The following is a 27,574-nucleotide window of genomic DNA, read 5'->3' as shown; positions in this document are numbered from 1 at the left end:
AAACTTCGCTACGTTTCTTCTTTCATTCATTACATAACTTTCTGATAGTTTTTTCCTAACTAGATAAAAGATAATCTCCTCATGTTTATTAAAATAAACATACGAAACTCTATATTTGTTTAGTAACGACAAATATGGTTAAAAGCTCTGGTCTTCAGCATGAGAATACATTTATTGTTTCATAAAAATCGTAATTTCACTCTGGATATTAGCACCTGAGTGATTTTGAGACGTGTTTGAATGGCATTTCACCATTGGCAAAATAAGGCTTCTTTTGTCTGATATCCTCGCTCGTTTTTTCATGTATCCACGTGTCCTGCAATTTGTTCAAATACGAGCACAGTGTTCTAAGTAATTAAATATATAAGTATTTATCGTGGGTGAAGACTTCTCGGTTGTTTGGTTGATGATGTATTTACACTTTTCTGCACATCGCGATATTTTACCGTACTCCTCTTCTATTAATTTGTGAAGGTCCTTTAATACGAAACAGCAGATACCTGAAAATGGAAAAACAGGGCATTACAAGGAATGCTGATAAATTAGCCATTTAAAAAAGCAGCCAAGAACGAATTGCAAATCGTAACAAAACTGAACACACACTGATTAAATTTATTACAACTGCAATGAAAAGTCATTTATTGAACCGATCATTCGATAGAAAGGCACACATGTTATTCTTAAAGGGAAAAATCCAAGAATCCAGTTCCGTAAACCTCTTCACCTGTACTCAATACAGACTAAACTGTGCGTGTATGTGTGTGGGGGGGGGCGGGGGGAGAGTTAAATGATAAAACGCGAGTGGATCATCACATTATTGTTCTTGTCTGTATTTTCAGATAATCAGGATGAAAACTTTTCCCGAATGTTAATAGTAACAAGTAGTCCACCTGCTGATTTTGTTTGTCAGCGAAGTCCATGAAATAATGCAGGAACAAAGGGCTGCCAACAACACCAATGAGACAGACCACGAACAGACAGAAAACGCAAATGGCCGCAACCAAAGCCAGATAACCATTGGGCCAACAAACAACCGCGTAACAATTTCATTATTTCCTGTTGTACCCTTCCTCTATGCGTCATTGGACTCCTTGGATGTGACACAAAATAATAATAAATATTATTATTATAGTGCAGCCGAATTCATTCAACTCAAAATCTGTTTATTTATGACAATCCTATCCCCGAAGATGGTTGAAAATCTTCGCTTTTCTGTTGGTTATAATATAATACAGCACAACAGAGATCTAGAGACCATAATATTATAAATCCTCATTATAGAAAAAATGAATAATTTCAATTTGCAGCTTGTCAGCTTTAAATGTCAGAAACACGAAACATAACCTAATACGCTTTTCAGAAGAAATGGTTTAATTCTTTGGACTTTTTTTTTAATTTTGCCCATCAATACTTTTCGTGATTACAATGAACGTTTCAGTTTATTCGTCTATTCTTACTTAAACTCATTAACGAATCTTTTTGTAATTCAGTCATTCGTATGAATTCTAACGTAAAAAAGGAGGCGCAATCACTTCCATTAGCAGGATCTTAATCCTACTCAGTAAAACAGCTAAGCGGATTAACTGGCATGTGCTCCTACGTACGCACGCACGCTCGCACACACACACACGAAAGAAAAATAAAAAAAGAAAGAATCAGGTGTAACAATACCTGACCAGTACGAAGTTTTCTTTGTTTAATAAACAGAATTTTTATGGTTCCTTATTTTATCATATAATCGAATTTCATCGTTAACGGCGGATATATTAAGAAACTCTCAATATTGAAATAAAGAGATCATTCTGGCAAAGTAAGAAATATTCTTGATTTGAATTGAATCGAAATGATTTGAAGTGAAAGGAGTTTATTACTACTGCCTTATTAATACTGTGTACAAATGAGACAAAATTTACAATATGGGGTGATGTACAATATAAGAGAAACATCTACGATGTATGATGATAAAATATGCAAGGTAGGATTTGCTATAATGAATATAGCAAATGTGCGTAACCAGGGACGATTTATATAATTTATTATTTTTAACTCTGCTAAACAATTTTATTTTATGTGCCTGAAATATAATAATTCGCAATAATTTTAAAAAATAGTTTCTCGACATTGTTAGATATTTTTTACATGCGTAATCGGAAGAAACAACAACGTTTATATTGCCGGGTAATTTATTATAGGTATATTTCGAAATAAGTGATATTATATATCCATTTATTTTTTTTAAACAGATGCATAAATTTGAATCTGTCTAAAAATGTAAGCTTCAGATGGGGATTGCAATGGTTAGCATTATTTAAAAGACATGAACTCAGTCCACGAGCCCATATATTTGCTTTTTCTTTTTATTAGTGCATTTAGATTTCACTGGCCAGACAGTTATTTCGAACTGTTGGTTCTCATAAAAAAAAAAAGGGGTCAAAAACCCTTTGTCTAAGCGCAACAATTGTCTCAGGGCAAAAATTTATTGACACCCCGGTTTTATGGTAGTGCTAACGAAGGCAATCTCGATGCAGGAGGTTATATCTTCATAAGCGCTCAGAAAACTTTCCAGTCTTGATAAAAAAAATAATAAAAATAAAAATAAATAAATAAAAATAAAAATAATAAATAAAATAATAAATTGATATATAATAACCTGTAGAAAATTACTAATTTTGCCAAAATGAACACTCTTCTCTTCATACCATTCCATAACAGCTGAAGCTTTGCAGCATGGGTATTGTCGTCTTGATAGTAACACGGATCCGTTCCATAAAACACAGTGTAGGTAGCACCTGATTATTCAGAATATCAGGTACTGAGCTGCCTTCAGGGAATCACAGACAACGACAAGTGGCTCCACTCAAATCACCTGAATGCACTCCACACCATTATTCCTCCACCACCAAACTTTACTGTGGTAACAAGCATGCACCAGGCTGCCTTCACACTCACACCCTGCCATCAGACTGAAAACAGGTGAACCTTGATTCATTGCCCCCAGAGTACCATTGCTCTTCCGTGGAAATTCACTAAATGAAGTTCTCTAGGTACAGTATTAGTGATAACCATAGTGTTACTGGCGCTCTGGAACTCATCGGGGATGCTGTGTGCCAATTGTAGCCAGTGTTTGCGTTCCACCCGTTTTAACAACCTCTTGTCCCTGTCAGTCATTTAAGGATGCCTCCCTGAGTGTTTTTTCTGCACTAGTGATGCCAGAACGTCTTCCTTTGTGGATTACATCGCCAACTGTAGATTTTGGATGCTCCAGTTGAGCGCCAACGGCACCGTATGGGCATGCCAGCAATGTCACGGCCCACGATTATACCTCTCTTGAAGTCACTGAGTTCGTGTCGTGTTGCCATACCATCTATATTCAACTGCTATGATGAAATACTGTTTCCTACTGTCTGTACACTGGTTGCTGTGTTATTAAGAAGTCTGGAATGTTGCATAACTCCACATAACAGGGATGTACAGACAATTATTGGTAGATTGTGTATATTAACTCTTTTTTTTTTTCAAGTTAACATGTTGAGGCGAGTGCACATGGCTCAGTCAATTAGTATACCTGGTAGATATATTTACTGTATTAAATAGTCTTAATTTATCTTTACAAGGCAAGGAAATTTCTATATTTCATGTCCAAGATAAAGTGAACGCCACGTTGGCAAAAATGAAGTTATGGCAAAAGCGGATTGGTAATGGAGAATTTGACGCGTTTCCATTGCTTCATGAATTGCTCGCAAGTTCAAATGAAAAAATTGATGATGATGTGAAAATTACTATCATGCAGCATTTAGAAAGCTTACAAATGAATATAGAAAAGTATTTCCCTGAATTGGACATTAATATTGAGTGGATAAGATACCCTTTCAATATAAACAAATTTATGCCAAAGGGTCAAAGATAAATACAGCGATAATACGTTATCATCATTTTGGCTACAAATACAGAATGAATTAACAGCTAAAGCTCTAAGGTTCATTTTTCTATTTCCAAGTTCATATCTGTGTGAAGTTGGATTTTCGGCCCTTGTAGATATTAAGACGAAGAAGAGGAATCGCATTATAGATGTTGAACTGCATCTGAGATTGAAATTAACAACTATAGAGCCAAATTTATATATATATATATATATATATATATATATATATATATATATATATATATATATATATATATATATATATATATATATATATATATATATATATATATATATATATATATATATATATATATATATATATAAGCTTTTAAGCTATATGTATGTGTTTATAATAATAATAATAATAATAATATATAATGAATTTCACTACACGGACTAAGACCACCGTCTTGTTTATAGTAGGTCTGAAGTAAAAAGTTAGATTAAAAGATGTTTGGTCTCAACAATTTCATGTGGTTAAATTCCATCTTACGCATTCCATTAAAAGCCTTAGTCTCCTTTTCTCGATATTCTTGACGTGACGATTCTCGTTGTGTTGCCATACCATCTGTATTGAACTGGTACGATGAAGTACTGCTTCCTACTATCTTGACGCTGGTTTGTTTGCTATTTACACGCCTGGAATGGCGTGTAAATAGCAAAATTCCATAACGTTCTATAACAAAATTCCAAATCAAATAATAGGGGTGTCTGGACAATTATTGGTAGATTAGTTCCTACTGAAACATTCGACAAACGAATTATCTTATGTTCTCGATAGCCTACGTAGTAATATCTGAATTAGGCTATAAGATTAGTGAACCCAAAAGCAGTAATTCTGAGAAACCAAAGTGGAAGTATCGGCTAGAGAATAAAATTCTTAAACTTAGTGCCGACGTCAGCACTTTGAAACACCTTAAGGAAAAGAAGCAGATAAACACAAAAACCTTAAATAACCTCATAAAGAGGTATAAATATTGGAAAACCTATTGATGAAGTACTAGAGGAACTGAAGCAAAAAAATAGTTGCAGCTGCAGCTAAAATAAGAAGATACAATATACATTGAACAGTAGAAGCAAAATCTGATGTTTCGCGCGAATTAGCACCAATTTTACAAGAAAACCGATAGCTGCAGGAATGATAATCTTTAAGAAAATATAAATATAAATATTACAGACGAAGAAAAGACACTTAAATTTTGGCAAAACCTATGGGACAACCCTATAAGGCAAAGTGAATTGAACAAATTATGAACGAATCTCAAGAACGAAAAATGAACCAACTGAAAATAACAACTGAAATGGTTAAAAAGCAAGCTAAAAGAATGAAAAAATTGGTCAACTCTTAGTAAGGATGAATTACACGGCTACTGGCTGAAATAACCGACAGGCTTACAGGAAAAGCCTTGCTACCAATTTAACGATGTTTTAGAAGAACAAAGCAAAGAAGAGTGGCTCACAGCAGGCAAAACGTTTTTGATCATAAAGGATAAAGAAAAATGTTCAAACCCAGAAATCCTCCGACCAATAACCTGCCTGCCAACAACTTTTAAGCTACTCACAGGCATACTAGTTGACAAAATATACAGCTATCTTAGAGCAAATTATTTTTTTCCAATTGAGCAAAAAAGTAGCAGCAAAATTTCGAGAGGCACAAAACACCAATTGCTGATTGATAAAATGATTTTGAAAAATTGCAAACGTAGAAAAACCAGCCTTACATGGCTTGGATAGATTATAAAAAATCGTTTGATTCAATGGCTCAGAGTTGGATTTTAAAATGCACAGAACTATTCAGTATTAGCGAACAAAACCTACAAAAAAGTTTTGATAACCCTCATGAAAAATTGGAAAACAATGCTGGTTTCTGAAAGAGAAGAAATTGCGGAATTAAACATAAAAATGGTTATTTATGTAAATCAAGTGGATATTAAATCCAGCATTATTTCAAAACCGAATGTAGAAACTATGAAAGTTTCTTAAAGAAGTTTACCATTTAGGAGTTGCCCTAGGTTCTTAATGTTTCTGCCTGGTCTCTGAAGACAACCAACCAGTTCGAAACAGCTGTCACGCCAGTATAACCTTATCAAAATGGACCAATTAAAAGTAAATATATAGGCGCTTGGGCGGCGCCGATGTTTTCTATATATCTTCTGTAAACCGATGTCTTCTATAAACATACAAAAAATTCAAGAAGACAATAAATGCAGATTGTGCAAAGAGAAGGAAGAAACGGTAGACCACGTTATAAGTAGGTGCAGCAAAATCGCACAAATTGAGTACCGGTAAAAGCACGATAATGTAGCTAAGAAAATTCACTGGCATTTATGTAAGTATCTAAAGGAAGTATGTATTGGAAGCATAAAGTTGACCAAAAAATGATTGAGGATGAAAACGCTAAAATACTCTGGGATTTCAAAATCAAGACCGACAAGAGCTTGGAATGTAGCAAACCCGATATAAGTGGTTGAAAAAAATGAAAACAAGGGCGTTCTATTTATCGAAATATCAGTGCCAGGAGATAGCCGAATTGACGAAAAAGAAACTGAAAAAAAATGACAAATTATCGCGAGTTGCAAGTCGAAATTGAACGAATTTAGCAAAAGAAAACGAAAGTTTTTCCCATAATAATAGGCGCCATCCCCAAAACTGAAAAAAACATCTAGAAGCACTCAAGTCAGATGGATTAAAAACATGGCAGGTTTTTAATCCATATAATATATATATATATATATATATATATATATATATTTATCATATCGTATCAGCCATCAATCCACCGTGATTTAGGTCGGCGTCGTGGTCGTTTTTCGTCTCGTGGAATGAATCTAGAACTTCTTTTGTCCATCGCTGATCCTGTCTTCGAGCAATATATGTGTGTATGTGTGTGTGTGTGTGTGTGTGTGTGTGTGTGTGTGTGTGTGTGTGTGTGTGTGTGTGTGTAGAAAAAATACTAATATTTCTGTGGTATGTTGTTGCCTATTCAGGCAAGGTGCTGATGTGCATATGTTTTGTCCTAATTCATGTTGTTCAATAAGAGCTCTTTCGTGAAATAATAATTTTTCACAAGTTAACTGAATATTTTTCGCATAGTGAATTGTCTATTATGAAGTACAAATAATACGCCTTTTCTTTAAATTATTGTTCATTGTTAATTCATATTTTTCATTATTTATATATATATATATATATATATATATGACAGAATGATAATTGACTCGGTTAACATACATAGTTTTATGAAAAATATTGAATGACTAGAACCGAGATTTAATTTAAAAGGTTTTAATATAAACACACTACTAGTTTCGGCCTGTAACAGCCTTCTTCAGGTGACATTATAAAAGAAAAAACACTAAACATTGAGGGTTAAAAGACTATGAACATCATAGACAGTCATTATACATAATTAGCATTAAAACGTTGTAGTTGTATTTGAAGCTGTTCTTTCATTTGTTGCATTGTTGGGAGAGTGCGTGCTTGCTGCATCACGTGAACGCCAGTACATGATTACAGCTGAATGACTATCCGGGAGGTTGTAGCTTAAGTTGTTATTTAGATGAACAGGATTGAAGATGATTTCTCTCGATTCCACAATTTTTCTCTCTACTTCGTCACTGCAACGGAAGATGTTTGTAGATTTTTCCCACCAGACTTTGTGACTTTGGTTATTATCATTAGGATTAGCCGAGAAGAGGATATGACTTGATAATGCACTTGCTCGCTGTCTCTTGTAAGTAATGTCTCTCATGTGTTCTTCCATACGCATTTCGACAGATTTGTCTGTCTGCCCGAAATAAGGAATATCGCAGTCACATAATATTTTATATACGCCAGGGTATTTGAGTTGATGATGACAAGGTTTTCGGTGGCTAATTAAGGAACGGATCTTTGGAAGTGGAGTGAACAAGGTTCTGATATTGTATTTTTTTAGAACTTTTGCTAATTTATGTGAAACAGTACTTATGTAAGGAATAGATATATTGCTTTTGAATCTATTTGTTTCTTCTGAGTGATGTCTGGGAGGATTAAGAAGGAATTTGTTAATGATTTTCTTGGAATATCCATTAACTTCGAAAGAAGTTTTCAGATGGTTTATTTCTGTAAACAGTTCATTTGTCATCATCAACTCAAATACCCTGGCGTATATAAAATATTATATGACTGCGATATTCCTTATTTCGGGCAGACAGACAAATCTGTCGAAATGCGTATGGAAGAACATATGAGAGACATTACTTACAAGAGACAGCGAGCAAGTGCATTATCAAGTCATATCCTCTTCTCGGCTAATCCTAATGATGAAAACCAAAGTCACAAAGTCTGCTGGGAAAAATCTACAAACATCTTCCGTTGCAGTGACGAAATAGAGAGAAAAATTGTGGAATCGAGAGAAATCATCTTCAATCCTGTTCATCTAAATAACAACTTAAGCTACAACCTCCCAGATAGTCATTCAGCTGTAATCATGTATTGGCGTTCACGTGATGCAGCAAGCACGCACTCTCCCAACAATGCAACAAATGAAAGAACAGCTTCAAATACAACTACAACGTTTTAATGCTAATTATGTATAAAGACTGTCTATGTTGTTCATAGTCTTTTAACCCTCAATGTTTAGTGTTTTTTCTTTTATAATGTCACCTGAAGAAGGCTGTTACAGGCCAAAACTAGTAGTGTGTTTATATTAAAACCTTTTTAATTAAATCTCGGTTCTAGTCATTCAATTTTTTTCATAAAACTATGTATGTTAACCGAGTCAATGATCATTCTGTCATATATATATATATATATATATATATATATATATATATATATATATATATATATATATATATATATATATATATATATACACACGATGAATTTTGTTTTGTTTTGTAGTACGCAGGAAAGAAAATGTAAAATTGTAAGCTAATATCTGGTGGCACTTTGAATTATTGGCTTTATCCCCCTTTTCCCCTTATGAACCACATTGCTCTTTCAAATTTATCTTCATTAACAATAAAGTGCATAACCGACAGTGATGCGTTTAAAGAGAACTTGCAGATTCTTTGAGTTCTCCATTTTTATTTATTTGTTTATTTACAATAAGAGGAAAAAGCCTAAGAAGCTTCCAGTTGTCATCGTATAGTTACAGAATAGAGAGCACATTACAAATCCATGATTATTTCCTAGCCAATTGCATGACCTCGAAACCTAAAAAGCTTCAGAATTAACAAGAGAGCAAAGTTTCGAATTCGATTATTTGGTTCTGAAATAATCATAGATTTATAATATCCGCTATTTCTATACATTTACAATTACTTTTTTTTTTTAAATCATGGTATGTCATGGATAAAGTTCAAAGTGGCTTCCATTTTAGTTTTACTATAAACTGAGCAAAATGCTGGGGGGGGGGGGGAGAGTCGCTGGTTACATTAGACAGAAAACTTTACATTAGCATGTCTTAACCGTTAAAAGAAATATCAGCATTTTTATACTAAAGATTTATTAATGAGTAAGTAGATCAGACATCTCGCTATTTGACAACCGTCATGCTTCCCCCCCCCCCCGCATCCTCCAATTTCGACTTCCCTCAGAGAAAATCAATAATCTCATTGCTTTATCAGAGTTTAAGAGTCCGGATTCTGATGTAAGTGGAAGCACACTCTTTTTGATGGTGTTTCTGTGAGCAACTGTTGGATTAACAAAGTCAAGAAATATGTCCACGGAACTTAGGTTGTTATTTTGGGAACAGATAAAAATATGTAATACTTCTGAATTTCAAACTCTCGTTGCCTTTTAAGTTAAATTTTAGTTCATGTACTCTAAAAACGTATAACAGAATAAAAAAACTGGCGAATGTGTTTTCTGGAAGGGTAGGTGTCATGCACAGCAGGTAATGGAATAGCCTGGTTTCCGTCTCACACAGCATGCTTGGGTACAAGAAAAGAAGTTTGTATGCTGTTTCCTCCTTGAAATGATTAATTTAATAAACGTCAATCGACAAAACGGCCCAACTTTAAAAATTTTAAAGACAGGTCATCTCGCTAATTAAACCATGAGGACTCCGTTTTTTATTCAGAATAAATATTTCTTCAAGATAATTGCTTTTGTCTGCACACGGTGTTATAATGATCATCCACTTTTGTTTCTTGTTCTCCATAAAAAGAGAGAAGAAGATGACATTAGGTTACTTTCAAATAATGCACAGAAACATAGAACTTCGTGATCTTGTCAAGTCATATTCCATGATCAAAAACAATTTTTGTACATGAAACATGTACAAATATGGACAGTACAGAAAGGCTTTTGCGTTTCCTTTTCATCTGAAAAATGCAGATTTTTCTTTCTGTATAGAGGAAATATATATGGCAGTTTCGTAGCTTAAAAGATAGAGTAAATTAATATACCGCAATCGTAAAGTTTTGAATCGCAATATTTAATATTGTGATTTAGAGTCATATTTTTGGGAGCGGGAGTTCAATGTGAAGTTTCGCGAGCGCGAATTCGAAACTCACGCTTTTAAAATGCTTTTTGTTGTTGTTGTGCATACTAACATTTTTGGAGTAATTGTAGCTAGAGGTGAGGATTGCGTATTGGAAATCGGCACCTTTCAAGCATATACCTGCTAAGTGGTTAGGAAGGATCGGATGGAACCAGATAGTTAGGAATGCTCTATCTAGCTGGAAATGATATCAGTATATCCCTTAAGCAGTTGAAGAACGTAATTGCTTACATATCGAAATTTTAAAAAAAATTAAAATGTATGTTGATGACATTCTCCTGCAATATAGTGTGTAACACCCTATTCATATTTTTAACAAAGAATATGACTGACTGTACCAGATTGTGTGTGTGTGTGTGTGTGTGTGTGTGTGTGTGTGTGTGTGTGTGTGTGTGTGTGTGTGTGTGTGTGTGTGTGTGTGTGTGTGTGTGTGTGTGTGTGTGTGTGTGTGTGTGTGTGTGTGTGTGTGTGTGTGTGTGTGTGTGATCCCCTATTATGCATATTTGAGTTTCTGAGCGAGGACTACTTGGTGGAAAAATCAATTTCGAGAAAATCTCAGATTCCAGATTCTCAGAATCTCCTGATGGAGAGTATGGAAATTATCATTTTATTAAATTATTAAATTATCATATTATTAAATTTTATTTTTATAAGAAATTTTAAAACGAAATGACTAAGGATACTGAACAGTGTAGAACAGTAGAGAGAAAATACAGGACCAGTAGAAAATAAGAAATTACAAATCCTCTAAAATGTTTACGATTATCGTAACCGTTCAAAGGGTAGTATGGTTTTACACAGGATCATGAAATTCATATATCTAATAAAGATATTTGCAAACATGCATGCTTGTAGAAGACGTCGAACCAGCAATCTCTTCTCGGACAGCGGAAGTGCTATACAACCATGATGGAATATATTAGAATATTAGTGGGTTTAAAAAGATAATAATACCAGAATTATTTCAACAATTCTGCAGTGTATTCCTGTACTAAACATTTATTTAACAAAATAAACTCATCTGCCTTCGATATGATCTCCATTCTCTGCCAACTTATCACTTCTCTATCTTGTGGTAAATTTCATGTTCCTGCCAGCAAATTTTCCTGCTGCAGCGTTTGATCAGAGGGAGTCATTTTTGCAGAAATCCTCATCAATGGGAGAGAAGCGTTTCTACGGTGCGGTTCTTTTTACTCAGGAACAGACCTCGAAGTCTGGAAAGCCTGTGATGTGGACTGTGGAGATGGGGGTAAGGAAGCACTTGCCATCCACACTTTTCCATAAGAACCAATATTTTACTTGAAACAAGTGGGCTCGCAATATCATGCATAACAAGAGCTTCGCCAGAGAACATTTCGTGTATTTTGCTGTATAGCATTCATTATATTTATATTCAATACAAAACACACACAGCGAATATTTCAAAAATCAAATGCAAATATAACATTTTTAGCACCTTACATACACATTTGACATGGCACATTATCTTATATTTTTATATAGATAGATATATAATCTTGGCCGTTTTAAATGAGCCCAAGATTTTGCGTTTGTAAATTTTTTTTGTGCTTTTTATCAATACCTTTGAAATTAAACATATGAATAAGCATATATTTACTAATATTCATTAAGCGCTGAAATACGCAGGAAGCAAGATTTGTGAGCCAACACCAATGTGTGATTTTTTTATTTATATATAAAAAATAACAATACGTTTCTTTTAAGATAAATATATCTATTTAGTCTTAAAACATTTTAAATTTGTTTTAATTATTTCACGGTCCCCTTAACTAAACTAAGGGCCCCAAAGGGGGTCGCGCCCCATAGTTTAGGAAGCGCTGAGTTAAAGGACTGTCTGGTGAACGACTGGTATGTTGTAGACGTAGATGCAATCCAACGCCTCATGGAATCTATTCCAAACTGTAATTCGGGCTAAAGAAAGTCCAACACGGTATTAAATAAAGTTTCTAATTCAGTGGCTGGTATGTGTACGATTTAAGAAGGAGATGTTGCCTTTTCAAGTTTGCTTCAAATTATAAATAAACAAGCTCAGAAATAGGCTAACGGAAGGAGTTCTTCGATGTACACTTTCCTCAATTCCTGCGATCACAAAATTACTTCTAGTGAAATAAACTCAGCCTTCCCAATACGTAAGTGATCAGCAATAACATTTTTTTAAATATCAAAACGGAAATAAATTCTAAGCTCACTTCATATTCTTTGTATGTGTGCGTGAGTGCGTGTGTGCATGCAAATTTAATTTGGAGGATGATTTAGACTTTTGTGTTTATAACTGAAATTTTTGCTTCAATTATCAAACAAATATTTACATTTTTTAAACTTTGTAGTTATTATATGAATGTCTACAATCATGTTGGTGTGGCGTGTCACCGAGCATCGGAGTGACCATACGGCATCTGGGGAGGTCCAGTGGACAAATAAATGGATGGATCATTTTTATTCTATTTAAAGAGAATTTTGTTTAACAGTAAGAAGGTCAAGGAATCTTCTAGATAAACGTGTATCTTCTTAAAGAAGATTACTAATATAATAATTTCAAATTTATCTAATCAAAAAACTAATCAAAATTATCCTGACGCCAGCTCATCCCAGTTCTCACTCTAACTATGAATGACATTAATATGGAGATTGTGAAATTTTGCTAGTGGAATTTATATATCTAAATATAGACATTCGAGCACTACCAAATAGTTACAACGCAGAAGTCATAACATGCAAAGCAGCAGGCAATTACTTCACGGCTCTTAACCTACCAACTGAGAAAAAATCTTTGCAATGCTCCGCATCTGAATTGCAACACAAAACAATAATAGTAGGAGAAATACTTAACCATGAAATAAGAAAACGATTGACGCGAAACACATGACGTAACCAGACTCAATGGATATTTCGTACAGCAACATTAAAATCACGCTGGAGGAAATATATAAGGAAGCTACAAAGAAAAATCAGAATTCGCTCCAAAAAAAAAAAGGCCAAAATCCTTGGTTAATATAAAATATAAGCCAAAGTATACACAAAAAGGGTATTCTATGGAAACAATTAAAGCGACGTCCAAATGATGAATATTTAAAACTGAATATAAGATAGAAATATAATATAATAGAATATAATATATCAAGAAAAAGCCTCACATATCATATAACAAATGCAAAGAGAAACCACCACAGAGACTAATTAACCTCAGCACAAAATAAAGCGAAATAAACCTGGTATCTGATCAACGAGATGCTAGAATGTAGTTCCAATGCCACTGCCATAAAACATTCCAATACCATAAAACACAGCTTCATGAAAGACGCCAAATCTGTTCTTCAACTACAAAATAACTTTAACTAGTGCTCTGTGGACTCCATTCAAGAACTACGGAGAAAGATCCCACGACACATAAAATGCAATCTTCCACTCTGATCACAAGTAAAACAGACATTATAGTTCCCGAACATGAAAGAAGCAGAAATTGTCTCTGTAATACATCAAATAAAACCAGAAAATATCGGTATGAGACCTAAAGATATCAAGCAACATGCAGCTAGCCTAGACCCGAACTTACTAAAAATAATGAATAAAATCAGGAGAAATTGTCAATTTGCTAAAGACTGCCATAATCACACCTGCATACAAACATGGGAAAAAGAAATTTAATCAATAATTGCAGCCCTACTGTATAGCTCACTACCAATTATCAATCAAATTATGGAGCGGATCGTACTAAGTAAACTCACAACATGTACAAAGAACTTTAATATAATCCAAAACACAGTACGGTTTTCAGAAGAATAAGGGAACAACATCTCTTGGAAAATTTTACATACTTAATTAATGCCGCCTTAGTTAAAAACAAAATTGTTATCGTAGTCTTTATCGACTAAAGCATTCAACAAACTCCTACTGAACTCTTATTAGAAAAGCAAAGACATGTTGGAATAGGTATGCCAGTGTACACGTGGTTTAGAAACTACCTTCAAAACAGAAAACAAATTGCATGCATCAGATCATTCTGTAGTATAAAGTTACGGGTCACCTGTAGAGTACCACAGGGTGCTGTGCTCTTCCCAATCCTATTTAGTATCTATATACACGATGTTAACCAACTACCTCTCAAAGGCAAGATCTTCCAATATGCAGACGATACAGCTGTATCATCCATCTATAATAATGTAAGCATAGCCCAAACAAACATCCATGACAGAAATCTGCTCACTGACTAGCTCACCTACGAGGGGTGGTATGGAAAGTTCTGATTAACACCTAGAAGAAAAATTGATTAATTTTATGTCTACTTATATATTCTAAAAGAAAAGATATTTTCGGAAAAAAACTTTTTTTTCATATGAAATAAAAATAGGAAAAAACATTCTTTTCTAGGTGTTTTAAAAGAACTTTCCAAACCCGCCTCATAAATTCTGATTGAAAAAATTGAAGCTATTCCGAAATCCAATGAGTCAACCAGTTGAAAATAAATATATAACCATCGAACATCCACTCTCTAATATACAAAATACACAGCACAGTAGAACCATCACCAAAGCTCAGGTTTTAGACTAATTTGATACCTTGGAATTTATGTGAACTGGAATGTCACATAAGATATCTACAAAACAAATTCCGAACCATAACTAACATACACTAAAGATTAAAAGACAGACTACACGCATAAAAAGAGTAATATACAAGCACTATGCGAAAATATACTAGGTTACGCTATAACAACGTTAGCATTTTTTTGCACAATTAAATATTGTGCATAGAGATTAAATAGATTAATATGATTATAGTACAAAATCATAAAGCCGATCTTTTGGGAACAAAGAGACAATATTGGCTTTATACAAACTGCACTGTCAGCACATGAAATACCAACAACAAAACACCTGTCACCATGCAGCTATGCTAAAATAATATTTTAGCATACGTGCAGAGTGACATAAAATTACTTTCTGAATACAAAAATTGTCTGACTGAACAATAAAATTTCCATAATACAATACGATAAAGCATTTGTATGTCATATTGATGGTTTTCGAATCCATGTTTCTTCCTAACTTTCCATAAATGGTATTTTAATTCATTAATTATAAAATTCAAAATTCTCTGCCTATTGCTGAGAGGTGGTAGGTACTGCAAAATAAAAAAGGAACCTGTTCTTTTGTAAATACTTTAATGCCCAACACATTACCTTATTGTTTCAAATACGCAGGGCAAGAGGGCGGCTGTAAAATGCATGCTCTGCTGTTTCCAATCGGTTACAGATGTCACATATTGGATCTCCAATGTTAAAGTACCTCCATTTGATGGTATTGACAAGGACGACAGCCACATGCTATTCTTCAAGCAGTTAGGGTACCCTTGGTATTGGCTGGACCAAAAAATTATACAAGCTTACTTATAATTGCTTTTCTTCAGCTTCAGTGATGTCTGTAATATGAGCAGGGAAGATTATCCTTTTAAGTACTTTGGCTTTAGAGGAAAAGGAAAGTGGGCCAATTTTCCACTCTTTTAAGGTTTCAATGTTCTTTTATATAAGTTCTTGAACTAGTAATATTGGGTAAGTGGAGAAAGGAATTCCAAGTATAATGAGTTCTCTCTTAGGGGTTAGTCCAAAAGGAATACCTTCAAGATCCCACTTTCCAAACACTTTTAATTTGGTCTTGTCTACATTTAGCAGTTAATTCACTGATCTTGCTGAAATTTTCAAAAAAATACCAATATATATATATATATATATAAGATTCAAGAACCAGTGCAATGAGCAATGGACAAAGAGGGCAACCTTGCTCGACTCCTTATTGAATTTTGAACAGGTCTGAAAAGAATCCATTAACTAGGAAGCGGGTAGTTGAATTGCTCCATTAATAATGGATAGCAAGTTTACACCTACATCAACTTGTTGGACGATGTGGAACAGAAAGGGATGCTGAGCATTATCAAATGCTTGAGTGATGTCTACTGATAACACTGCTACTGGCTGCTTTTTTGTATTAAATAAGCGGAGTAATCCGTGTACTTTTAATGGTGCATCTCATTGCTATTTTAAGCCTGTTATTGATAATGCTGAAAAGTATCTTGTAGTCAGTATTAGATAGATCTCCTGCTGCTGATTAAAGTGTAATCTCTATTAGGTTTTGGAATGAAGACGGTATGGCTTGCTAAAAATTCATTTGGTATGTGTCCTGATGAGAGAAAAGAACTAAACAATATAAATAGAATAGGAAGAATAAAATCTCAGGCCTCGCAATAAAGTTCTATCACTATACCATCAGGTCCTGGGGATTTTCTTATCTGGCATTCTTTATAGGGTGTGGTATAGAATGTAGTAACATCATTAGAAACATTAACTATTTATAATTTCCAATAGTACTATTGTCTTCAAACATATTTTTGTAGTATTTTTGAATGAAGTCAAGGATGTCTTGAGTGGTGGACATGTCTTCACCATCAACGCAGATTTGAGTGATAGTCATTTCTTTGCGAAATTTAGTGAATTGTCTATTGAAGAATTCAGCTGAACGGCTACCGGCTAAGTGCCCCTGTATTCTTATTTTAAAATTTCTTTCTTCTACTTTTTTCTGCCTTTCCACTTCTATCTCAATATTAATATTTATACTAATGTTGTTGCATTCTATACCATTGCGATGGTTTGCTATCAACGAGCTTCTCTCTTTATACAGGTCTTTCAACTGTTTTTCGTTTGAAGAAAGCTGTTCCTTTCCCCCATTCAATCATATTCTGTTTTACTGCTTGTTTGAATTTTAACCACATATCCCAGTTGCATGTAACATTATTTCACTTTGAAAACAGGGTCTGGAAATTTCCACCAAACTTTCCGTTGAAAAGATCAACGGAAAGTTTGGTGCAAATCTCCATAGCCAAGATCTGATCGCTACTTGCTCCATTGCAGTGGCATTCAAATAGAACTGGATTATGATCTGACATGTTGATGTCAAGATAAACATCTTGGATAACTGAATTATCTTATTTACAAGTGAAGAAGAGATATAAATTCGATTCATGTACATGTAAGCTTGGAGGTGAAGATTGGAATCCTCCATATCTACTAGTTGTGTATTATTGGGACATATTTTTAACTGTGCATAATCCACTTTTCCACTCATGTGTTGTCCTCCTGTTTGTCTAATTTGGGTTTTCAATACAATTCCAGTCCACAGTTGCTGTGATGTTCTGGACCCCGTATAATTGCAGATATATAGATACGGCTGTAATTCCTGGAAGAATTTTAGTCTAACTGTTTTACTGGATGGAGCATAAAGCATAAACATTATTACATTATTACACATCCACAGAATTTCCCGTCAAGATTCTCCCTTCTGTATCCCTTTGGATATTACAGAATGACCGAAGGAGGGAGAGCAAATATAAGAAACCCTACTGGGCTGGTTATTGCATTGTGTTTAAGGTGGTTTTAACATAAATGGCAGTGCCACCCACTCTGTAATCAAGTCAATGCATAACGCATAACGGTACTGACTTGATGGGTGAAGCATAAATGCTTTTCATATTCCCCTCCATCTGAAAAGGAAAGTTCTTCGGGTGGAGAATTATTGAGCTTTAAGCTCGCCCTGAAAGGGCAGTGAGATTAACTCTGTTCAGCTGATCATATAATTATTGAGTTCAGCTGATCATATAATATATGATCAGCTGAACTCAATAATTAACTCTGATTAACTGTTCAGCTGATCATATAATATATATAAATACAAGAGACTTGGGTCTCTTGTATTTGCAGAAATCTGCTTCATTATAGTCTGAAGCTTGCTTGATCAGTGGGTTCGGATGATTAATTGTCTTATTGAAGAACTTTTCAGCTAGGTCATGAAGAAAAGTTAAAAGAACTGGGCGATGGACTGAGTCCTTGACTCTTTATCCCGTCATCTGAATGAATAAAATCTGTGTGGATGGAGTGTTATTGAGCTAAAAAGCTCTAGTCAAGGCTGGGTAACGGCAATAGCCGAGCCTCAGTTAAAACTTCATTGGATACAGCATTGCCATTTGTTACCCTGGAAATCCTAAAAAATTTCGGTCATGAAGAAGCTGAAGTATTGCAGAAGTCATATTTTCATATACAAGAAGTTAAAAGGTGTCACAAATTATTACTGAAATACCCTTGATTAAAAGTTGATGTTAATTTATTTTTTATTTTTTGTAGTTGGTTATACTATAAATTTAAGATGCCAAGAAATTGTATTCTAGGTATACTTTATCCAATGCTTTAATACTTATTACCACATATGGGATACTAAAACAATTGATGTGAAGTCATTAGCCTCTATATACAAGTAGTCCATATAATAGGTTCTCTTCAATAGGTTCTCGACTCATTTTTGTACGGCAAATAGGATTTGATCTTCCAGAAACTCGGTTATTTAATCCCATAATTTAAAAAAAAAAAAACATTTAAAAAAACAAAACGTATGTGTATCATAAAGAATTATTGTTATATAATGTATACTGATAAAATGTAATTTTATTCAACTACTACTACAAACATTAATATTAGCAACATTTACAGTTACTATTATTAATCTATATATATAATTTGTATACATATATAATTATTCATTGTAAAAATCTGTATAATCATCATTGTTAATAATATATGTGTTGTGCATACATAATTAATGAAAATTATTATTATTAAAAATCAAGGCCAGTGTAGCCCTTGGGATATGTTTTTTGCATAGTTAGCGCTGGGAAGTCAGAAGGAAGACCATTATTATTTCGATTCTGGTCAGCGATAGCGGACCCTTTTCTAATCCATTCTTGAATAGGTTCTCGACTCATTTCTGGTAGGTCAAATAGGATTTGATCTTCCAGAAACTCGGTTATTTAATCCCACAATTTAAAAAAATAAAATAAAAAATAAATAAAAAAATCAACTGCCGACCTCAAACTATTTCTGACAGTAATGGATAATGTCCGGATGACGGATCACGATATGGTATCAAGTGTTTGCTGTACTTACTCTACTTTGCTAGTGCTTAAAATCATTGACAGGTTTGGACCAGCTGTCAGTGATTGGCTAAAAGTGCAAATCGGTTGCTTACTAGTCTTCAAAAGTTAGTCATTGCTAAAAGGTTTGTTCACTCCTTTTGGAGAATTTAAGGCGTTTGTGAATTTATTTATGAATTGAATTATTACCATCAGTCATCATTGAGAAATTCGAAAAGACGGAAATCAAGTCTAATGTGGCATGGATTGATTATAGGAAAACACTTGATTTTGTGTTTTACAGCGGAAAAAAAAAATCTAAAAATTTTTGGAATGGAACGTGAAACTCAAATAATAGAGAATAAACACCAAAAGAAGAACCTTTCACGATGCTTTATTATTGACCCTTCATCCATGAAACTTTTAATTTTATAACCTCAACTTGATTGAAGTTATAAAATAAAAAAACTGAACCTGTATATGAAACATCAAATCAAAGAAATCGGGGAAAATATATTTGTTGTAAATGAATGAGATAACGTTTTATGCAGAATAATCCAGAGATCACTGCTCTCACTACAGTTCGAATCTTTATTGAGAAACATCAGTATTATGATTGTGGACTTTAGTCAAAATAACTGACAGCAAAAGTACCAGGTTTGCAGATCGAAGTAGATTCAAATTAATCGGCTACGAATGAATCCTTCAAATATCTAGGAATTTTTTAAGTAGCGATATTTTGCTCACAGAAAGCTCTGAATGTTGAAAAGGCAGAAAAGTTTTAAAAGCCAAAGCACCTCACTATAAAAGCAATCAATGTGTGAGCTGTCCGTGCAATCATATATACTGCAAGAATAATTGAGTGGACAGCAGCGAATTTGAACTCACATGATGGGAAAACACGAAAATTGATGACGTAAACCATTCCTTGCATCCTCGTAGTGACAAAGATCGATTATCACTGCCTAGAGAAAAAGCATGGTCTGGATTTTTGCAAGTCAAGCAACAGCAGAAAAAAGAAATGAGGACGTTGAATAATTACATTAAGAAATCGGAATGATGTTAATTGAAGTTAATGGACAAAAAAGTAATTAATGCAGTTAAGTAAAAATGCAGTATACGGAAAAAGAAATGACAAAAAAAAAATAGGGATGCTTGAAAAATCAAGCACTCCATAGCCATCTGAAGGATATTGAAGAGAAAGTTGACAACTTCTTGGCTTTAGGAAAGTACTGTCTAGAAAGGAGATACAAGTCTTGATATTTGCTCTCAAGAATAACCTCTAAAATGAATGTAATATTAAATATTAAAGGATCAACAAACCAAACCAAACTATATGTAGTATGGTTCCCAACCTTACAAAAAAGAAACCTTGGCAATACATAATCGAAAAGTTGCTGAAAATTCCAAGATATTATGGAACTTTTAAAATTCAGACATTTGGAACACGAATATTCAAGGCATTATTATATTAGAACAACAACATGGATTGCTTATTGAGGCAATACCCTTAGTGGACAACAGGATATTAGAAAAAAAAATGACAAAACAATTACATAAAAAATTACAAAACCAAAAATATTAGGAAATTAAATATCATGAATCCAGAGGAGCAAAAGAACAACAATAGGAGAAAATATCAGTTGGCCCTGCTGTTGCTCTTTTGGAACATATTATTCGTCCCAAGTACATAAATTACCTAGGAGCAAACAGCAATACAATTTATGAAAAATCTGGCAAACTGAGCCTGTAAAATACTTCCCGATATCATTATTTTGGTAAGGACCATTAAAAGATGCCATTTTATTACTTATTTGATTTATTTGACTCTGAACTTTATCCCTTTAAGTACAAATGTGCATTGATAATTTAAAATTGTTTAAAAAATAATTTGATGTGATTTGTAGTGGCAGATAGACGTATTATTCCGTATTATTCAGATATACTGTATTATTTAAATAAACGCATCTATATCCGATGGATGCGTCATCTAGTGGAGGGTCGTGAATGAAAATAATAACAATAATAATCAACGATTGATAGGTTTTTATCAGAGAATAGATAAAAAGACATATTTGTAAATCATATTGATCTTGTTTTCTTATCTTTTGAACCACCTGAATAATTTGAAGACGTTTGATATAATAATGGTTCTTGTTTTTCATAAGTTTCCTATTTTGTTGTGCACTGCACACTTTGATCTTGGAAACTGAAACAATTCTATTCTATTATTATTGTTACGGCTGTAAGAATCTACAAGAATCCCCTGTCCCAGTTTTCCTATAAGTAAACCCTTCCCCCCCCCAAAAAGCGCCCTTAAACACAATAATATATATATATATACAGTATTAAAAGAAACAACCCGGGTTTCCAATTTATTCTTCCCACGTCAACCCACCCACGCTCCTTTCCCCCTTGTTATAAACAACCTTCAGCAGGAACATGGAATTTGAAGTATCAAAACAAGGTATGTACAAATTTTTTCCCTCTTTTATTCTGCTATAATTGCCTTCAATACTCATCCATAATGCCCTAAAATATATATAAAAATTTTTTTTGAGTAAAAATAGCCAATATATTTAAAATAAGGGACACTCCTAAACAAAAACAGGCTATAATAGAAGTAATAATAATAATAATGTTTAAGAAGAGTAGCATGGGCATTTTCCCAGAAACAATACCTAATTCTATTCTGTACCGAACGCCCTTGTGATACGCAGGTTCTCTATTGCAGTGTTTGCAGCATTAGTGAGCGAAGAGCTGTTACCATGGCATAACGTAGCTACAATTTTATTGCATAATGGGTATTGATTTCAAGTTTACGTTACGCAGTTGCATCGAAATGTTGTGAAGGGACATCATACCTATTCGCGATCAGTCACAGTCAAGATTTGTTAATTGCACAGTATGTTATGGTGAATGATTGAAGGAGACAATAATTCGAGATATATCCCAACATTATGATTTCAGAAGGATCTGAAATTCCAGTTGAAAGCAGTGAGCACAAAATGTTTAGAATTCGACATTGTAGCATTATCACCCTGTTTCTCTAATATCCTCTATTTCTAAAGGAAAACGAATTAAATCGATAAAGGCTCATTTAAACAAATCTAATTTGTATTTAAATGGTGAAACATGTAATGACGTTATATTATAGAAATGCAAAATGATATTAAGGGAAAATAAAAACACCTTTTTTACTGACATAACGCTGGAATTCTGACCACCCGTCTAATAATGTATTGGGCTGCATTTCACACCGAACAGCGGTTACTATTCAACTGGTTTAACTAGATGTTCGCTATGAATCTACAGCCACGATGCAACTTGCAAAGCATCCCTCAGTCCGTGAGTAAATGAGGACAGTGCACAATAGGCTTGTCTGAATAAAAGAGAACACGTGCCCATACAGCATGCTCCAAACAGTTGAACGTTTATTAGGGTGAGATTCAGTCATTTCGTCGATAATTCATGGCCGGCAAAGTACTTGCGTGTTTCGTGCATCAGATATTTAGAGAATGTGCAAGTGACATAATCCATTATCCTCCTAGACGACTCGGTCGTGAATAGGTGCAACACAGGCAGAGATCACCTGGTTCACTACGAGCTTCTGTAGACGGCACGTATTATACATTGTTCGATGTGCAATAGAGAAACTAATTCTTAGAACCAAAATCTATAGATTTTTATTCAATTAACGAGTGTATATATTCTTTCGAATGGCAGAAGGATCATGAACGAGGGTCATTCAAGTCGCGTGGTTGTGGTCCGCGCCATACGTATAACCATCTGTCTGCTTGGTGAGCATGAACCGCTACTCCTGACGAGTACACCTTCCACTACTGCACTTTTGAAAACTCTATATACTGTTGACTCCAAGCGACTACTTCCAGCAATAATCTTTGGTGATTTGAGGGCCTTTCAGGCCTTCCGTTCTGATATTTCGTATGTGAGGAGTGCAAAGTATTGTCATTTCAGTGAGGAAAGAGGAGTGGAGACAGTGGAAGAAAAATATGATAATATTGTTCCTCCACTTTGAGTACAATTAAGGCCTCTGATGGTGCACTTTTAACAACCGAGAAGGATATCCTTCACAGATGGAAGGAATACTTTGAGAGCCTTCTTAACCCGGGTGGCGCAGCAGTTGTGGACATCCAAGAGGCGCAGATCGGGGCAATAACTAGTCTCACAGCAGAAGAGGTCCACTTAGCAATAAAATCGATAAAATCGGGCAAGGCTGCTGGCGATGATGAAATTCGGCCCGAAATGCTAAAAGCCTTAAATCGAGACGGTTGGCTGACTCGAGTGTGTTAGGCTGCTTGGATATCTGGGCGTGCATCAAAGCAATGGCAGACAGGCATAATAATACCAGTCTTCAAGAAGGGAGACCAGAAGGATTGCAGTAACTATCGTGGCATCTCTCTGCTCAGCCTGCCTGGGAAAGTGTATGCTAGAAAGACGGTGCAGGAGCATAGTTGAGTCAAAGTTCCAGGAAGAACAATGTGGCTTTCGTCCTGGTAGAAGCACAACTGACCAAATCTTCACTTTAAGGCAAGTCTTTGAGAAATCTTTGGAATATGCCAAGAATGTCTACACATATTTTGTGGATTTGGAGAAGGCATATGACCGGGTTTCTCGGGATAAGCTTTGGCAAACAGTACAGGACTATGGAGTGGATGGCCAACTATTAGCTGCCATCAAGTCCCTGTATGAATGCCCAGAGTTTTGTGTCAGTGTAAACAGCACAAAATCTGAACCTTTCACAGTCTCCATTGGCCTCTGCCAAGCGTGTGTTCTGTCACCCCTCCTTTTCATAATATTTATGGACTAGATTGATAGGCACAGCCGAGGCAGTGAGTGTGTCAGAATTGGAAGATGTAGCATTGGACGTCTGCTTTTTGCAGATGACCTAGTTCTGATCAGTTCTTCCACAGATGACCTCCAGCGGACCCTGGATAAGTTTGTAGCTGTTTGTGCCGACGCCAGAATGAAGAACAGTGTGGCCAAAATTGAAACATTTGTGGTCTCAAGACAATCATCCCAGTGCACTCTACATGTAGGTGGAGTCCCAATTAGGCAGTTGGAGAAGTTTAAATACCTTGGGTCCATATTCACGAGTGATGGAAAGTGGGACGTAGAGCTAGATACTCGAATTGGCTTAGGACGCTCAATATTGCGGGAGCTTGGCCGTTCGGTAGAATGGAATTGAAGCGGGAGTTAAGCCAGAAGGCAAAGCTGTCTGTCTTCAATACAGTCTATGTCCCCATCCTCACCTATGGTCATGAGAGTTGGGTAATGACCGAAAGAATGTGGACAAGAATCCAAGCGGCTGAAATATGGTTCCTTCGAGGGGTTGCAGGGCTGACAAGACTCGACAAAGTCAGAAGCTCTTCAATTCGGGAAACCCTCAATACTCAACCGCTGCTTCTCCGTGTTGAGAGATCACAGTTACGTTGGTACGGGCACCTGGTCAGAATGCCACAAGAGGATCCCTCAGCAGGCCCTCTTTGCCAAGCCAGAGGGTGGGAGGCCACGTGGAAGGCCAAGGACTCGCTGGATAGATTATATCCAAAACCTTGGGTGGACACGTTTGGGAATCCCACCAGAACACCTGAGCTTGGTGGCAGAGGATCATGACCATTGGAAGTTCCTCTTGCAGCTGTTGCCCCCACAACCCAATTAGGAAAGGTGGGCCTTGAAGATGTATGTATGGTATATGAGTGTCATGTAAATAAAATACTTGCATTATATTATTATTATTATTATTATTATTATTATTATATTTTGTAATAAGATGGTAATGATCACTATTGAAGAGGACAAAACTTACCATCGCATATCATGGCCGTTTCTCTTAAAATTCATGCAAAAACCGCAATATAATGTAGATACAGTCAACAGATAGTTCAGTTTCTGGCATTTCCGAAAATAGGTGTAGTGTTCTTAAAGTGACGTTTCAACCATGAAACACACGAAGCTCAATTCTTCAATGTCGAGGAGAATAGGCACGGTTTTATAGAAATACGAGGGATGCTTTGACGAAGTTTGTCTCTACTGACAAGTTTAAATATTTGGTGCTGTGGATAGTCATGATAACTAATTCTTTTTTTTTTCAATGAATGCAACACAACACATCACAGGCAGCACGTTCAATATACAAACACTCACACACATCACTAAGTAAGGTCGTGATTTAGTATCTATAATTAAATGGTTTCTATTTCATTTGAAACGATCTGCAACCTCACAGTATCCGTTTCTGTTATGTACTTGACCGAAGTCGCCTTTTCTTTTGTTGATTTATCATCTTTTAAAGAGCTGTTCCTCGGAAGGATGGATTCTTGGAGTGTGTCATGACCATTGCACGTCCTATCTTGTTTGGCACTGTTGATGCGACGGGACGGCAGTTGGTTGTTAAAACAAGGCAACACAGTCTTAAATTCCTTGCGGAAGTTTTCATTCAGCCAAGCGTAAAGGAAAGGGTTGTAGCAAGTAGAACTCATGGCAATCGCGTGGGAAAGAAAGAAAAAGGCATTCAGATACTTCCAAGTCGACGCAGGAATGTAGAAATCTACGACCAAGTTATAGACATTCAGAGGAAGCCACGACGCTCCAAAAATGACGACCATAGCAATGAGCATTCGATTTGTACGGCGGGTTCTCTCTCTCTCTAGTTCTTCTTTCTTTTGTGATTTTGCTCCAGGTTTCGCTCGAGCCCTATCGCGCAACTTGCAGCAGACGCGGAGGTAACAGAAGGTGATAATAATGAAAGGAACGACAAACTGAAGAACCGAAGTGGAAAAGCCGAAAGCTTTGCGCACATCCTCGTTGGGCCACCGTTCATCACAGTACCAACGTTCACCGTCAGCCGGTAACAAGTCCATAAATATCCCATAGGGCAAAGTAAGTGAGGCTGCCACGACCCACACCGACAAGATTATTAGAAAACAGATATTAATCCGAAGACGTGGTTTGAAGGGATAAATGATCACAAAAAAGCGATCTATCGCTATCGACATTAAGGTGAACGCTGATATATAAACACTCACCCCTTGGGCGTAGGGAACCAAATGGCAAAGAACACGACCAAATACCCACTCTTGCATGAAAAGATAAAGAGGGGTGAAGGGCACAGCAAACGTACACAGCAGTATGTCAGACAGCGCAAGATTAGTAATAAAAAAGTTGGTCACCGTCTGCATCGATCGGTTTCTGAATACGACATAGCAGACCAGGACATTTCCGCAGATCCCTAGGATGAATATGATGATGTAGACACAATAGAAGAAAGCCTTGACAGCAGGAAGACTGGTGACATAGTCGCCTGGAATAAGCAATGGTTCCTCGTTTCTGGTCGCGTTGGAGTCGTTTGTGAAACTGGCGAAATCAAATGTGAAAGTTTCATTTCGAATAGCCGAAGCCACATAGTTGCTGACGTACAGTCCATTGACTATGTGGGTTGCCATATTGAGCAATTAGACAAGCTGAAGTCGAAGCAAAGTTAGCACCACTTTTACGTTAAGTGTTTATTTCACAATTCACACTGTTCTGACATTTTTTGCACTGCTACTTTATTCTTCGGAATCCAAGCACAGTCTTCGGTAGCATTCATCTGAAAATATATAATTTATAATGCTAATAATCAAATAATATCTGTTATGTTCTCAAACAAAAATTTTCTAAAGTATTATAGATATATAAAAACAAACAAATAAATCACTCATATATTAAGAGATCTTATGATAATTGAAAGAACTGAACGGCCGTTTTAGTTACTTGCAATTGGAAATGAAATCTGAAATTTGGTACACACAGACATGGAAGACAACTAGAAGATGATCAAACATTTATAAATTCCAAAGAGTAATTACAGCAATTGGCGGTATCTTGGCGAATAAGAGAATTGGTTTACTGATCTTGATTTTTTTTTTTTCCATTATATTTTAGCTGGCTTAAGAGCGCGATTACAGAAATCTCGTTTCAATTTCACGCCGAAACAAATCCATCGGATTTCTAGTGTAGATGTTCAAATCACAGAAGAGAAGTGAACAAACTCCCGGATCGAATAATCACCATCTTTACGCCATTTCAGCAGCACTCTTAATCTACTAATATTTCAATAATTAAAGTGTACAAGAGGATTATCGGAAGAAATTCCAAAGACGAAAAGAATAGCGCAAACCGTGAAA

The 27,574-nt window shown here is 35.3% G+C and overlaps 1 protein-coding gene across 1 annotated transcript; it reads right to left on the bottom strand.

Annotated features, from left to right (window-relative positions):
- Positions 1 to 349: 349 nt before the first annotated feature.
- LOC150108808 (prolactin-releasing peptide receptor-like) lies at positions 350 to 26,851 on the bottom strand. The gene is made up of 2 exons (XM_090414277.1): positions 25,216 to 26,851; positions 350 to 500 (listed from the first exon to the last, which is right to left on the bottom strand). Exon 1 carries the CDS (start codon positions 26,849 to 26,851, stop codon positions 25,592 to 25,594), a length of 1,260 nt encoding a protein of 419 aa, XP_090270403.1. The 3' UTR covers positions 350 to 500; positions 25,216 to 25,591.
- Positions 26,852 to 27,574: the final 723 nt, after the last annotated feature.

This window comes from Typopeltis vanoorti, chromosome 2, assembly GCF_054136105.1.
Source record: "Typopeltis vanoorti isolate ZY-2024b chromosome 2, IOZ_Tvanoo_1.0, whole genome shotgun sequence".
Taxonomy (NCBI): domain Eukaryota; kingdom Metazoa; phylum Arthropoda; class Arachnida; order Uropygi; family Thelyphonidae; genus Typopeltis; species Typopeltis vanoorti.
Note: the sequence above shows the minus strand (reverse complement) of the source record. Positions and strands in the feature narration are given on the sequence as shown.

Coding starts and splice junctions, on each gene's coding strand:
- LOC150108808 (XM_090414277.1), bottom strand. CDS start 26,851: ATGGCAACCCACATAGTCAATGGACTGTACGTCAGCAACTATGTGGCT.